Source organism: Excalfactoria chinensis, chromosome 7 (assembly GCF_039878825.1).
Source record: "Excalfactoria chinensis isolate bCotChi1 chromosome 7, bCotChi1.hap2, whole genome shotgun sequence".
Taxonomy (NCBI): Eukaryota; Metazoa; Chordata; class Aves; order Galliformes; family Phasianidae; genus Excalfactoria; species Excalfactoria chinensis.
In genome coordinates, this window is record NC_092831.1 from 14,262,492 (window position 1) to 14,278,667 (window position 16,176).

Below are 16,176 nucleotides of genomic sequence, written 5' to 3' on the forward strand. Positions count from 1 at the left end.
GCTTTTCAAAAACCTCAGAACAGCCTCACAGGGGCAGCATCAAATTGCTAAATCAGAGAACAGCACTGATCAAGGGGTAGTGCTTTTTCCACAGACATCCCTGTGGAAATGTTGCAGTATTCTCCAGGGAAAGTTACTGATAGGAAGAGAGTTGTTTCCCTGCAGAAGTTTTGAACAGGAAGACATGAATTCCTATACTAAAGAAAGCTTTGGAGCAAAAGTGAAATAGAGGACTACAAGATAGAAGACATGCTGATGTGGATTCTGAATTCCAGCACTAATAAAAAGAGACAGAAGCACACAGGAATTTTGTTTGGAAAACCATGAAATGTGGATATAGCTTTAAACAATAGAGCAGTCAACCTTAAGTATTCACTGCAGCCCCAACAAACAGAGATGTAACATACTTTGGAAATATAAGGCATACAAAATCCGTATGGATGCATGAAAAAAAGCTTTTCAACAAAGTGCTGCAACAAAGCTGCCTGTGCCATGGTACCTGCCACCAGCTCCATCACTCTCTGTACTGCACTGCAGAGCAAAGCCAAGTTCTAGCTATACAGTGCCCTGTTCCCTTCCTTTTGCTCATCAGTAGTATGATCACTAATGGTTAACAAAAGTTATTTGTGAATCGTATGACTAATGGGGGTGTCTTGTTGCTGTGACTCTAAATCTTTATTTTTAACAATTTTTAAATGGTAATTTTGACTTCCTGATTCTTGCCAGAGCATTCTGCTAACTGAGCATTTTGGTAGAGAGCAACAAGTTATCAGTAAAACTACTGGTTCTGTGTTCATCCTTGGAGTGAGCAAAACTTCCCCTGTAGAGGTCAGCAACTAAACATACAAAATGGTCCTTGTCATCACTGCAGAAAAAGAATCAAAGGTGCTTGGATTTACCAAACTGCAGTCTAACTTTGAAAATGGAGGCACAGATTATAATAACCTTACCTGATAAGCAGCAATGATCAGCTGGAGAATATTTCCAGAATCCTTCTGAAGTCGACCAACAGTAGCTCCAGGAATAAGCTTTGCATAGTTCTGAGAACAGCGGGGAGGGGAGAAAAAAAAAAAGGCTAGTTGACAGGGTGGGTGACAAGGAGTTGCCATCTGGAAATGAATGAATTACAGTGGAGCCAACTGAAATAAATAATAGTGACGTTTTCAAGGACCCCGGCTGACCCAATGGCACACTTGTCATATTGGAAGAGGTCTTATGGAGAAGCGTTAGTTTCACTGACAATTAGTGGGAAATAAGTTGCTAAGTGTGCTTGTAAGTTTGACACTGGAGTATTTTCTAGCTTTTTTCTCTTTAACTTAGAATGAACATATACTCTATCAACTGTTGTGCTTTCCTTTAAAAACAAAAGCAAACCAAAAAACCAAAAAAAAAAAAAAAAAAAAAAAAAGAAGAATCAGTTGCTCAACTGTTGCTGTAAAATGCAAGTGCCTTGGACACTACATTCAGTAAAAACAGCCACTTTTTATTTCTTTTCTTTTGTTTTTGCCTTTCCATGCAACTGAACATCTTGAATTTCTATATAGAAGGACACAAAAACTAAGAGGTTTCTGTTAAGAGGTGAAGAGATTTCTACTAATGGCTACAAGAACTTTGAACAAAGACCTTTAAAAATCTGCTGCTCATTTTTGATTGCTGTAACACCCCACACATCTCCCAATGACCAGGGGCTGTAGCTGATTTCCATTAATTTTAATGGAAAGTTTCTTCTTTCCTTTCCTCTCTCCTTTCTTTTTTCATTAAACTGGTCTGTGATGCTAAAATAACATCCGACAGATAGATATTAAATATACTTGATTAAAACTTATCTTGGCTGACTGTTAACTACATGAATTTTAGTTGCTTGTACCTATGCCTTTTGAAAATAGTAAACAATCACAGCTAAAAATACACCTTGTAGCATTCATTTTTCTTCTGCTATTTATCATATCAGTGCTGTTATTTTAATTGACAAAAAAATCCAGATGACTATTAATAAATGTGGATAATCTGATAGCCATATATCCCTCCTATACTTCATATCTTCCAGAGCACAGTGATTACTTTGTATATTATGTATGGAATACTTGTCATTCATTACAATTCTGAAGTGCTATTGTAAATCAGTAGGATTAACTGCATTTTATGTTACAGCTGGTGACTTTGCATTCCTGACTCCTCTTGCGCTTAGTGCTCTCTCAAGGATTCTCAGAATATTGAAACACTGCATTCTGTAGATGTAGACCTCCCATGAGCTGCTTATATACAGAGAGGGAGACGATAAACCTGGAATTTGAAGTCTAGCACCCTTTCAGTCTGTGGCACGCAAAACAAACAGCAGAGGTTTTCTGTTCTGAAGACTTTCTCTCCCAGAAGAAAACTTCACTGCACACTGATGCAAGGATGATGGTGCACACCCACTGCAAGTGTGACCCTCCAGTTCCCTGGTTAAACCCCACCTCTCAGCACGTATTTCTGTTTAACCATTAACAGAGGCAGAATGATGCTATTATATGTAACTACCATAAAACTATCCAGAGGATGCAACTGAGTTCAGTCTTTTAGCATGTATTCATTAGAAGATGAACTTCATTTTCTAGGATTTCTCTCATTCACATTGGTGAAATTTGAGAATTATATCTTTACGTTTAACTTCCAGCAATGCAAATGACACAAGAATTTTCAACATAAATAAGGAGTCATGCTATATTTAATAACCATTTGCAATTCTGAACAAGTTTGGAGATTGGAGTATTTTTAGTCCAACTTTCAGCAATGAAAAACAGTTTGAAAAGAACCCAATTTTCCAGCTGTAATTTCTGGTGATAGATATGTATACATATATTCAAAAAAGAAGTTTCTGCCATTATCATGTTACACTGAGGTAGGATAAAGAGGGATTTTTTCCCCCTTCATCTAGTTTGAATAAATTTATAAAGAATTTTGTTAGAAATCAAATGATATCAGCAGTGATAATTATTACTTGATGGAAACTTCGGGTGTTTTCTTTCATACCAAAATGGGATTTAAAATTCACAAACATGTAATATTCACAGATATTTTCTAATTGAATAGCTTTAGAGAATAAATACATTCCCTGCTGCTTTGGTAAGGATGAGAGGAGACTAATAATGCAAAGCATTAGGCATGTGAATATACTTTAAAATAGCCTTCCCTTTTGTTGTTGGTTTTTGTTTTGTTTTGTTTTTAAATTAATTCTTTTTAAAAATAAAATCTCAGATGATCAGAGCTCAGTGTAAGAGTTTTTGCTCTCTTGCATTTAGTTTTGAGTAATTTACATGTATTTCTTTGTGACTGTTTTAAAACATGGCCAACCTGACAAGAATATCAGACCTCAGCCTTCATCTTCTTTGGTTATTTCTATGCAGTAGATGCATGCTTGCACAAAGGATCAAAACTGGAACCTGCTATGTTACAGGTGCATATATCTTGTGGGTGTACAACCTATAATATTTGTGTGTTCAATGGTATGCATACATTTCAGTGCAAATTAACTGAAAATTTAGTTCAGGAGGATCAAGAACATTAAACAGCTGAATTATTTTGGGCTAAATTGCTGGGGATTATATAGGGCTAGAAATATAAAATGTATGTTTGCCAGTCTGAACGCTGAACTGAAGACTACTGGAATCCATCAAGTTTATTTAAAGAGATGCTGACTGAGTCCTCACAGTCATTTTAATGCATGTGTATCCCTAAGAACTGAATTATAAATAATAGTGGCCCATTTTGGATCTGATATAATTAGATGCCGGGTACAAGAAGATTTTAGATGAGGCATATGGAGATGTATTAAAGGATAATCAAGTTTGGGAGGTTCTCTAATGAGGAGACTCCGTCACTGAGGCTTTTAGAAAATGCCAGAACAAGTGTGGTTTAATGGCAATGCCCAAGTGCCAGTTCAGCCTCCTCTCCCAGCTCTTCCCAGCTCCATCAGCACTGGCACAAACTCAAGAATAGATCTAACTGCCTTGCTTTGTTCTTTTTTCACTCTTAAGTGTGAATAACTGCATGTCTACATTTGTATTATAAACTAGAATCCCGTTTGTATGTCCTACATCAACCCATGTAAGGAAAAACCCTGCACTCTGAGAACTACATATAGTTTGCTTTGTCTGATTTTCTGTGTCACCTGCAGAATAGAAAGCAGAGCAGAACAACTATAGAAATCCAAATAAGTGACAGAAAGCAGTACTGAAAAGATGAAAGAAGCAGATAGAACATATTCATTGGGATTCTCTATACCCTACAAGATAGAAGATAGCAGCTTTTCTTCTTTTCTAACTAAGAAAGTAATAATAACAAAAAAACCTACAGTTGGTTTAACAGTGGCCTGCATTTTTCTTTAGCTATAAATCTCAGTTTAGTGTTACCAGTGAACAAAGGGTGCCACTTGGTAACTTTGATATTGGTATAACACTGACATGGGAAACTGAAATAGAATACCACTGATAAGAACACTGTTGGCCAACTCTAAGGGTGACCACCTGCATTTTCTAAAGGAAAATATAATGTCATTAGTAAGAGAAAAGGTTTTTTGGGACAAAATATAGCTCTACAAATTAAAGGTGCTTCCAAACCTCCTAGAACAGACCCTAGTATCAGCTATGAGAAAATATGAACCTTAAAGCAAATACTGGAGAAATGGAGATTTTAGTTTACTCACCTCGTATGTGTGAACTTGTTCATTTGTGACAGCAAAAATTACCAAAACATTGTTTTGCACAAGTTTGTCAATTAATTGCCCAATTGTGGGATACTCCTGAAGGCAAACAGAAGAGAACCACATCAGTTTCTTCATGTATGTCCAGTTGCTAATTATCACCCATAAAACATAGTTAGGTGACCATAATTAATACTCTATTTGCAGCATAAAGTAAACTATCATTAGTCATTAGGTGTATATATATTTAATAATAATAATAATAATAATAATAATAAAGTGTATGTAGTTTCCTTGCCTTGTTCTATGGATGTTGCTTAGAGGGAGGTACAGTATTACCCTCCACACTGAGACTCTTGGTTCAGCTGCATCTCTGGCACAGACCAAGGAGTAACATTGTGCCAAAAGAGCAGGGTACATGCACTAGTTCTGATCTCTGAACTTTAAGCTGGAAAGTTTTATTCTTTGAGCAGTGTCCTCAGTATTCCTGAATTCCTGCTGAATTTACATCCTTCCTTTCAGGGAAGCAGGTTAATGCAAATTTTGTTACCCTTGCATAAGGTAATACCAGTCTGTCTGATTCCACATGTTTTCTAGGATAGCAGGAATAACCGATACAGTTTTGTTTTTTTAAAACCCTTAGTTACAGTGTATCACAATTTCACATAAACAAACTGTTCTCTTCTAGCTAACATTTGCAACTATGTGAAAGATGATAGTAAATGTTTAGCTTCTGCAACTTCTATATTTCAGTGATTACGACATGCCTCCACTAGGTTTCTTATTTGCTTCTTTAAATTCATCTTTAAATGTCCAGAATGGAAGAGTTGAACAAAATTCAGAGTGAATTACCAGAATGGTTGACATGGAATATTCATTATTGTGGTCCAAATGACAGTTCCCATCATTAGGAATAACGATTCCTGCCAGCTTACTGTCCATCCCAAAGTGGGAATCAGCATCACTCACAAACACCAGCAAATGCAAAGAGTCATTCCTCCATCCAATTTTTTCCTGTCATTTAAAATACATTAGTTCAGAAGGCTCTATTACACTCGCAAGCAGAAGAGCATCAAACTATTTGGAGAATGGCATCTCAAAACAAATGAAGGGGAACTTCTTAAAGAAAGTATCACAAACATCACATCACCTATTCTAAGAATGAACATCATCATTTTGAAAGAGATGATGGCTTTCATTCTATTATCTTTTGCTAACATTTTCTATTCTCATTTTCATGTTCATGAAAATGTAGTGGCTCCATTCAGTTCGATCTGCTTAATACTCTAAGCATCGTTAGCCAAACATATTTAAAGAAAAAAAAATATGGGAACAGACCCAATAATTATGCAGTTCATATTTGTTTTCTTTCCTGGCAATTAAATAGAAACAATAAAACACTGCAATATTCGTGTTCAGCATGTTACAGCCAAAAGTATTTTCACATAAGCCTAATGAGGCTCCTGGATCACATTTAAAAAAGAAAAAAGAAAAGAAAAAAGAAAACAATGATTGACTCCTTTGAATTATAACCATACAATGCTGCAAGTGGATATATACAGAATAACTGGTATCATACCTAGAATTTTCAGTTACCTTGCAAACAGCTGCCTGCATAATTGCATCAAATCCTCCCTCTGGAGTATCTATGTTAGCAGAGATTCGCTGTCCTTTCACAATTTCATTGAACCTTTCAGCGTCATTTGTCAGTGACAAAACATGCTTGTATCCAAAGGTGGGCAAGCACTCGTATGGTACGCTTCTGCAAAAGGAGTGAGACAGCTCATGGATAACGCAGAGAGAAAATCCCTACAGTGGCTACATGGGAGGCCTAGTTGGATTAGTTTTTTGTTTTGCATCTCTCTTCTGTGCCCAAGAGTTAAAAAAAAAACTGCTGTTCTGTATTGGGTTTGAGTTTGAACCCATTTAGCATCACAGCATCATAAAATTTATCTCTACATATAAATGTATATACATGTACATATGTTCTAGCAAATAAAAATAAATATATAATCATTCTAAAAATAAAAATAAATATATAATCATTCTAAATATCTCTTTGCTACTCTGTTAAGCACATTTGTAATTAGCAGCAAAACTATTGAGCAGAATCACTCCCAAATACCTCTCTTCAAAAAACATAACAGAGGTTGGATCCTGACTTGGTTACTACTGGAGTAGGGAAAAGGTTCCAATGGGGCTGTAAAATCCAGTTTTACCATAAGGATTAATATTATGGCTTAATGTTTGCACGCAAAAAGATGCAGGTACTTTCCCTGCTTACCTGCAAGGGTTGTTTATTTCTTCAGCTGTAGTTTTGATAAATGGTGAAACTGGTTTTTCAACAAAAGATCCAAAACCCAGTCTGAAGTTGCTTGTCAGTTTTGACATTTCTTTGGAAAGTGTTGAGCCTAATTCTTTTATTGTATTCAGGTCATCATCCATGGAAGCTGACAGATCCATGAGGTAATAGAGATCAATTGGATAATCTTCACTTTGCCGAACCTTGATCTGGATTGTTTCTTCATGTCCTGTGAAAGTCATGGGAAGGTGGGATACATCTTAGTACTTATAAGAAGTGATAAGCAGTGCCACTTAGATCATAAACTTATATATGGAAGAATTATTTAGCATTTTAAGTCACCTGTGCAATTAACAAATCATTGTTCAGGCACTGGAGCAGCTCCCCAGGGCAGCAGTCACAGCCCCAAGCTGCTGGAGTTTAAGAAGAATTTGAACAGCCCTCTCAGCCATATCATCTAAATTTTGGGTGGTCCTGTACAGAGCCAGAACTTGTACTCAGCAACCCTCGTGGGTCTCTTTCAACTCGGGACACTCCATGATTCTATGACAACTTTACAAACTCTCTGGCAACAAAAATCTCAAACTGGTTGTCTAGAAAATTAAAAGCAGTCCCACTGTATTTTCTAAACTGTTCCTCAGTAAGGCCTGTAATTTAAAGATACGAGAACATCCCCTCAGCTGTATGCTCCTTTGGAAAATTTAGATATCAAGGTCATTAAAACTAAAGGAAGCACTTATGGGATATGCCACATACATTAGAAAACCAGAGTGTATACCAAGTTTTATTTTCAGTTGCAGTACTACAGTATGACCTGAGTGTTTCTTATGTTTCCTTAGGCCAAGTTTTCTACAGGAAAACAATCGCATCCCAAAGACCCCAGAGTAGGTATGGAATGCTTCCATAAATGTCACTGCTACCTTGTAAATCCTCAAAGCAAGATTTTTACGCTGCCCCTGAGATCTGTTGTCTGCCAGACCTGCAGAGGGAGAGGCACAGGGAGAGGTTTGGAGAGATATGGGGGCTTTCAGTTCTTTCAGTCACCTTATCATGGAATCATAGAATTACAAGGTTGGAGAGGACCTACAAGATCATCTAGTCCAACCGTCCTCCCATTACTGTAGCTACAGCAAACCACTAAACCATATATCTTCTAGCTAATTATTTCCCAGAGAACAGAAGAACTGAAAATTAAATCCTAAGTTTCACAATGGACCCAACACTTCTGAAAGCATTCCTTCCAAACCTAACAATTATCTGATGAGTTAAGCAACAGATAATTTCAGATTTAATACTGGCATTTTATCTTTATTTTGTCTTTGGGGTTGTTTTTTTTTTTTTTTTTTTTTTTTTTGTGGGTTGTTTTTTTTGTTGTTGTTTTTTTTTTTGTTTTGTTTTGTTTTGTTTTTTTCTTACACCAGTTTGAATGTATCACAGTATCTCAGTACATGGCACGAGCAGTAAAAAAACCTAAAAATCTGCATTTATGACCAGAGTGACTTACCTGGTCGCAGCCTGAGTGTTAATTTCTGAGGAGAAATCTGTGTGACATCAGAATTATCCTTCTGGGTTGCTGTAGTTAAAGGCTTGCTTCTGTGAATTTGCACTTCTGAAATGGGAAATTCAATCAAATTCAACTGGCATCCTTTTGACAAAAGGTTTTCTGGGGTATCACACCTCCCATGAATTCCAGCTGAGTCTGTGTAATTCTAAAGCAAACAGGAAAAGGGATGGATGAGTTAAATATATTTACTGACCAGTCACAAGCAGCAGATGACAAAAGGTCAATCCAGTGCCTAGGAACAAGAAACAAAGGTGCAGGTTACACCATGAGTGCAAACTAGTGCAGAAGGAGATCTAGAGGGCACCGAAATCTAAATTTGCCCTTCATGGGTCATGTCCCACAGGTGTATAATTAATGTAACTTACACCAGTTTGGTGTCCTGGGAAAGACTGCTCTATTGTTAGGGAAATGGGATTTATGCTACTCTCACTTCACTTCTGGCAGCTCTGGGAATGGGAACACAAAGCCCTTCTGAACCTGTTGTTGTAAGGATTTCACTTACAGGACTATCTCACAAATTCACCGGCCTTTCCTAAGCAGTTTTGAACTGCTGGTGCAACATAATTTAATAACAGGAGAGCAAATAAGAAATTCCTGCAGATTTTGTAAGAAACTGGAGGTGGGGTGCTCAGAGGTCTTTGGACTCTTTGTTTTCCTCTGTCCTATTCTTTCTCCTCAGCCCTCATTTTACTCATTCACTGAACCAACAAACACTGCAACTCCCCTCACTCCAGGGCTGATGGAGCTCCCATTATGCTGGTATGTCCATTCACATCCAGCTCAGCATCCTCTTCCACTTTCCTCCCCTGTGGAGGGAACTGCAAGCCTAACGATAACACCTGGATATCTTGTCCTGGTTCCTCATTTCAAAGTACTTGATATACAATTCTTCCTGCAATGCAGACTCATACTTCAAATACAACATGGGCATTATCCCACATAGCAGTGAAGTTAGTGGTTTGTTGCACAAAGAGGCTTCGATGTTTTATTATCATTTTCTAGAGCTATATCTAGAATTTAGACCTGCAGGTCAGCCAGCTGCCTCCTGAACTGAAAACTGCTGTGGCCAACAAGGCTTTTTGGTTAAAGCTGGGAAATTCCTGGCAGAACTAACACCAGAACACTCAGTGCCTTGTTGGTGGCCATGGCCCATGGCGTAGGACAGCTTTTTTCTCCCAGGTTTGGCTGAACTGATGTTGCTTGCCCATTATACCACAAATATTCTCTAAATTCAGTCACTAAAGAACTTTCTACCCAAAGTGAAACACATTCACTTTAAACTTATTAAAAACAGAATTCAGCCCCTCCTTGCAAGCAAAACTTCATCCCTCATGGCTGACATTTGTTAGAGTTCTCACATATTTTTGTGAAAGCAACACAGGTGGGAACAGCAATTTATTGTGCTTCAGACCAAATCTAATGACCTTGCTCAGAGAAGACACTCACCAACCACTTCTTCCCTATGGTGCACACAGAGATCAGTGTTACAGACACAGAGGTTCCACAGGGAGAACCATACCACCTCTGTAGTTACAAACTTTCAGTTGTTGGCTTTTTGAAAGGTGCATGCAGAGGTAAACTCGTGTTTCAAATATACCTAGAAGGCATATTTTTATCCTATAGAGGATTTTTTAAATCAACACATTGTTTTCCATTTTCTGAATGTATGTGGCACTATTTCAAATCCTGATCAAATGTCAAGAAAATCCTGTTTTGGTGGTTAAGTGCAAACAGAAACTCCTGAAAACACACTGATGTTTTGTTGTTGTTGTTGTTGTAAATTGGGTGGGTTTCTTTTTTCTTTTTGGAGTGTATAGTACTGTGTGCTTCCCCCCCCCCCCCCCCCCCCCCCCCCCCATGGTAACCATTTGTACAAATTGCTGAATTATATTTAGTAATCTTCTTCAAGAAAAGTATTCTTTGATCTTTGTGAGTTACTTCACACGGCAGTACAGTATTCCTATCTTATGTGTTATTCCACTATTTCAAAAAGCTAGGAATTGTTTCTGTTTTACAGATCTGCTGCTTTCATGAAAAATATTTAATTTCTCACTATTTCTGGCAATTTTAAAATTATGATAGATAACTTTCTTGCCAGCATTAATGAACTAGGGCTTCAAATGTTTACTAGATATTATTATATTTAAGATATATATATTTAATTATTATATTTAAGATATTTATTATCTTATACAGGGGAAGATTTTAAAAGCAGTGATATTCACTGACTTGCCCAGAGTTACAAGGAAAGCCTGTAAGAGACCAGTAGGAAACAAATCCAAATATTTATGTGAAAGCCCTATGTTTTAGCCAAAACACTCGCACCTCTATTGTACTTAATTAGAAAACTAACACTATTGCCATATTTGAAATCAGCCAGAGCTGATACAATGCAGATAATAATACAGCTTAAAGTCCGTACTTGAATTCCTCTTTTGATTCCCAGGAAGGCTTCACTAAGCTCTGCATGCATTACAAAACCATGGGCTAACCCAATTAAGTCAATACTTTCTCACTCAGAGCCACTACAAACATTTCAAGTTTTACTTTGAAATTTTTGGTATCATCTACCTCTTGGAAGCACCAAGCACAGTGTGGTCCAGAAAGCAAACAATCTTCACAAGTCACTCCACTTTCCTGAGAACAGGTCCCTAAGTTTAAATCCAAGAAGACAAAAGGTTATTAATAATGTGTTTAATCATTCAGTCCGTGAAGAATCTTACATTGAGAACATAGGAAGCAAAGAATATAAACATTTAGCCACATGTAGCATTACTGATAAAGTCCTTCCCTAAAGATATTTCCATTGGTAGAACATTAACACTGGGTAAAAAAAGAACAACACAGTTGCTGATAATTAACATACTTTTGCATGCTTTATAGGTGCACATTCTCTGAGAACACGAGAACATGCTACTAGTTTGCTTCACTGCAATTGCTAGAGCTTTGTGTTTGATTCTGGTGTGGGGCAAAGCATTGCCAGCATAACCAAAACACCAACAGAGACACCAAAACCACGGATTTGTGCATGCTCACTATACTTAAAACTGCTTCACCCAGGTCTGTAGATTCTTGATATTACTTTAATTTATTGTAAAAAATAATTGTACTGGTGAAACACTGAGCCATTTGTAAAGCATTAAGTTTCTCACTGGATCAAACAGTGATTAGTACAACCATTACTGCTCAGATGCCTGTCTTTTTCATACATATTGTGCTATGTAACGTCCGCATAAATCGTAGGCAAATTCACAGGGCTGCCCTTCAGCAGCATGTCAAGAAAACAGTCGTCAAACAGAAAGGAGCAGTTAAATACAGAAGACAAAGAGCTATTTAGTATCAACTTAAAGCAGGAAACAAAGCAAAAATGGTTTGGAAATGCATCTCCCTGCCCCTGAGTCTTACCTTGCACATCATTATTTCTTTGAAGAAATAGGAAAAAGAGGCAAAGCAATTCAATCCCCATTCGTTTTCAGTGCTGGCTGTGTGACAAAAAGTGTTAGCGTATTAATTATCGTCCACGGAAAGGCAGAATGTCGTAAAAATCATCATACATTCCCAAAGTGTATGTTTTCAGATGTCACCTACAACAGACTGCGAGGAAACTTCAAATCTATCAGCACAGAGCATGAATGAAAATGAAAACAACAGCTACCTGGGCAGGTAAAGACGGCAGGCTGTACATAGAGGTAACCTGAACATGGTTATCACTTCCTTGTTTTCCTGTACTCCTTATAAGGTATACAATCAGAAGGAAAATTCATTCAGGTGAAGACTTCTGTCAATTCCAGTTCCTCTGGGTCCTAAAGCAACCCATCTGAGAATCGGGTTTTTTTGTGTGTGTGTGTATTGAGCCACTCTAAAACAATTCCTTTAATTGTTCCCTGAGAGAATATGTTAGGTAAGAGGTCATAAGGTTGGCTAAGTGAGTATACCTGGAGAGATGTAAAAATCCCATTTTTTCAGATTCCCTGGTGTGGAAGGAAGCTTGTAAAGGCAGCTGTGGGAAAAAAAAATAAAAAAAGAACAGAAATTATTCAGTTGTTGCAGCTGAGGACCTGGCTTCAGTCATTCAAGATACAGAGCATGCTGGTTTTATTAACATTGCAAACTGGAAAGGAAACACTGCAATTGTGGCTTTTTTCTTAATATGCAGAGGAAGGAATAACTGCATTCCCAGTTCTGCAACCAACTTGAGAAAAATCACTTCAGCTTCAAGCCCACACAAGTGCCCAAACATTCTTCAGCATTGCAGCCTACATACAACATAAAGCTATTGCTATCTCTTTTCTCAACAACCCAACCAGAAATGGAGGCAAAATATGCATTTCTTACAGCATTATTAAAGGAAATAAAATGTATTGTTCCCAGATTTCATCTAGCTTTTATGTTATGCTACTCTCAGTTCTGAAAATGATTTGTTCAGGACAACTCCTTTCTCATTGGAAGGGTATGCAACCAGCTCTACACGCTGCAGTGTAAAACGGCAATTTCATCTGCTGTGTTGCTGATCTGTCCTAAAAACATATGACCTGTTTTTCCATCGTCAGAAATCCCACCAAAGCAGCAAAGTTAGCTTGTGAAACTGAGTTGCTCTCATCGTGAGAACTGACAGGTTCAGACCTCCCTTTTCAAACCGGGTGGTAGCTGCAATTTTGGGGCAGGATGTGACAGTAGGGATAGGTCTATACTAGTAAACCCAACATGCCTGGAAGCATTCCTGGGCACAGAGGCCAACTGGCACAGAAAGAACTGCGTTTATGCTTGCAAATTGCCTATTGGGACCATTCTAGCAATCAAATTGTGCCCAGAAATTGTTTGCAGAGAGTGTTAATTGGAAAAGGTCAAATTCCTGCCAGGGAAGCATTTTAACAGTTTCATAGCACAGAGAATCTCGTTCTAGTGCCTGGAAACATTCCCAGGCACATCCGATTTTACTAGTATTTACACAGTCCACAGGTAGTTTCATAGCAGCTCCAAATGGATTACGTCAAGCCTACCTTTGCCCTGCCCTCATGCTCACACCCCTAAGCTCTTATTGGCGCCCAAACAAACAGTGAGCTGATTCAACCTCATCCAGTAAAAATCCACACACACCTTCTGTAGGCGGGCTGATCTTCAGTTGGCAGAGTTCCTTACCCTCTGTCACTGCCCACCTCAGTGCAAGCACCAGTTTGAGGGGAGAGGGAGTCAGTCAGAGCCGACAGAGGGATGGGAATATGGCAGTTTGGATATAGCCCACCTTTGGCTGTTGTGGTACCACACCTTAACATTTCTATTTACAACATTCCAAAGTCTCCTTCAATTTCATTCTATATCTTGGAGTGTCTTACTCACCTAAAACAATTTCTTGTGGCATGAAAAAAGCATCAATTCAATTATGTTCTCTTAGCTGGTGAGGATGCAAGTCTATGGAGGACAATGTCTGTAGTTACATAAGGTCAAAAAGAAATGGAGTAGACTGAAGATGTTTGCTCATATGAAGACAAAATCCTACTGTAAGTGCCATCCAACACATTTTATTTTCCTGACTTTAATTTACATTTGTGTGCATGTCCTATAATATTGTTGCTATGCCTACAGCCTCTCAGAGCTCCAAAAAACAAGTGTCTGCCCTTTCAACGTAGGAGTTCACTTTGCAGCTCTTACCAGCCTCCGGCAATATGACAACACCTCAAAGAGTGTGCTCAAAGGACTGTGTTGCAGTCCTTCAACTACCAGATATCAGACACCAGCAGTCTACAAGGGTAAGGACCAGCCAGCTGAATAGCTAGCAGTTAAGCAAAGCTTGTTTTCAGATTCAAGATACCAAACTTTTTAAAGAAAGAATTATACAACCTACATAAAACTTACAAATACTGTTTGACATCAGTGGTTCTCTGTTTGTGTAGTAACATTTTATACAGGTTTTGGAAGGACAGCCTGGCTGGGGGCTAAGTGACACAGAGTCACAATATGATAAGAGAGGTCTTGGGCAAGGCAAAAAAAACAAAAAAAACCCAAAAAACAAAAAAACCCACAACTGAGTAGGAGGGAGATGGATGAGACTTGTTTTGCAAAGTCACTAAATATCTGAAGTGACATCTAAAGATAAGTTGGCTAGGAAGTTCCTCTACTAATTTATTGTTTTATTGGCTTGAGCTGCTATATGTGCCAGATTATGTGCAATCTGGAGTAGTCATGCTGATGTGGGGAGGATGTGTAAAATCTCTGGGGTCCTGGTATTGCTTGATTTGACAGCAAGGTTTCCCTTCTTAAAGAAGTTATGTAATACAGCCTTGTTCTGTTAACCTAAATTAGAGACATCAACCCAACGAGGCATAACAAATTACTGTTTTTATCATCCACTACATGTTCATTTTGGAGCGAGTTTTGATCTTGCTTAAATCAGAGTTATGGTTTTATAATGACACATTGCAGCAGAATATATCTGTTATCTTCCAGTATGAGCAACACTGAACAACGCAGGTCTGTGGTTCTTTAAAAGGTAATAAAATTTCTATAGGATAAAATCTTTAGTGCATATTTTTCCCCATACCTGGCATTCATAACACACGAAGATAGCACAGAAAGATATTATGGTCATCCTGTAAACCTTTAGTACATTCACTGAGGAGTAATCAGCATTGAAGAGAGTGAGAGAAAGAAAGAAAGGGAGAAAGGAACAAGAAGAGAATGTTGTGGGTAAGAAATTAAAACAATATTAGCCTCAAGTTGTATTTCATTAATAGGGCTCTTTCCTCTGAAAGCAATGTGTAACTTTTCGAACACACTGAGCTGAATTCAGCGGTAAGCCTGGTTATCCAACTGTAAAGGTTTCACAGCGGGAGGTGTTTGCATTCATTCAGATCTAAAAGTTGCTTCATTTTAGAAAAAATACCTCCTGCAAATAGAGTACAAACTGGGGCAGTGTGATTACACAGACAAGGAGACCAGACCAAGAGTCAATAACAATTAGCTCCTGCTGCACTAGACAAAACCTGCAAGAGGAGGCATGTTAGCTCTAAAGAAAGTTTGTCAGTCAACGTAATGTCCCAAGCTCATTGGACCAAGGAAAATCTCCTGAATTAGAAGCTGGAGAGCTATGTGTATGGAAAAGAAATTCCTGTAAACAGTCCCTCAGACTCACGGTTCTTAATTTGCAGTGTTCTTCTCATACATGCTTTCACTCTGAGAGCCTAGGAAAATACTGACCAATCTAAAATCTGTATGTCTCACAGGACGAAACAGTTCTGTGGATATTTACAGAGGTGGGGGAAGTGTCACCTGCCCTTCAGAAAACATCTAATCCTCATCTGCCCAGCCCTGTGGAAATGCAAGCAGTGAGATGGAGATCAGAGCTCAGAGCAAACTTTTTGACTAGAGAGATGGTAACTGGAGGACATGCAAACATCTACCAAGGAAGTGATACAAAGAAGATGTGGGTTCTATAGCTTCCCTGTTTTGTTAATTTGCAGCAGGATAGGTGGGTATCGCTCCCACAGAAAACAACCCCAGTCCAAAGAAACTGCTGTCAGTATTTGAGTCCTGCAGAAACAACACAGTGAACAGTAAGTGGAGATGTGAGTACCCAGTGACTGAGCTCCCATGGGCTGACTTCCAGTGGGCTGCACCAGCTGAATGGCCGCA

At 38.3% G+C, this 16,176-nt stretch overlaps 1 protein-coding gene across 1 annotated transcript in view; it reads right to left on the bottom strand.

Annotated features, from left to right (window-relative positions):
- Positions 1 to 16,176, bottom strand: part of ITGB6 (integrin subunit beta 6) — a 42,548-nt gene that overhangs the window by 14,103 nt on the left and 12,269 nt on the right. Inside the window, exons 2-10 of the mRNA XM_072341821.1 lie at positions 12,483 to 12,547; positions 11,953 to 12,029; positions 11,119 to 11,198; positions 8,488 to 8,692; positions 6,966 to 7,212; positions 6,278 to 6,443; positions 5,534 to 5,695; positions 4,685 to 4,780; positions 951 to 1,040 (exon numbers count right to left, since the gene is read on the bottom strand). Of these exons, the coding sequence (XP_072197922.1) occupies positions 951 to 1,040; positions 4,685 to 4,780; positions 5,534 to 5,695; positions 6,278 to 6,443; positions 6,966 to 7,212; positions 8,488 to 8,692; positions 11,119 to 11,198; positions 11,953 to 12,013 (1,107 nt within the window). The 5' untranslated portion in view covers positions 12,014 to 12,029; positions 12,483 to 12,547. The remainder of the gene's footprint in view (positions 1 to 950; positions 1,041 to 4,684; positions 4,781 to 5,533; positions 5,696 to 6,277; positions 6,444 to 6,965; positions 7,213 to 8,487; positions 8,693 to 11,118; positions 11,199 to 11,952; positions 12,030 to 12,482; positions 12,548 to 16,176) is intronic.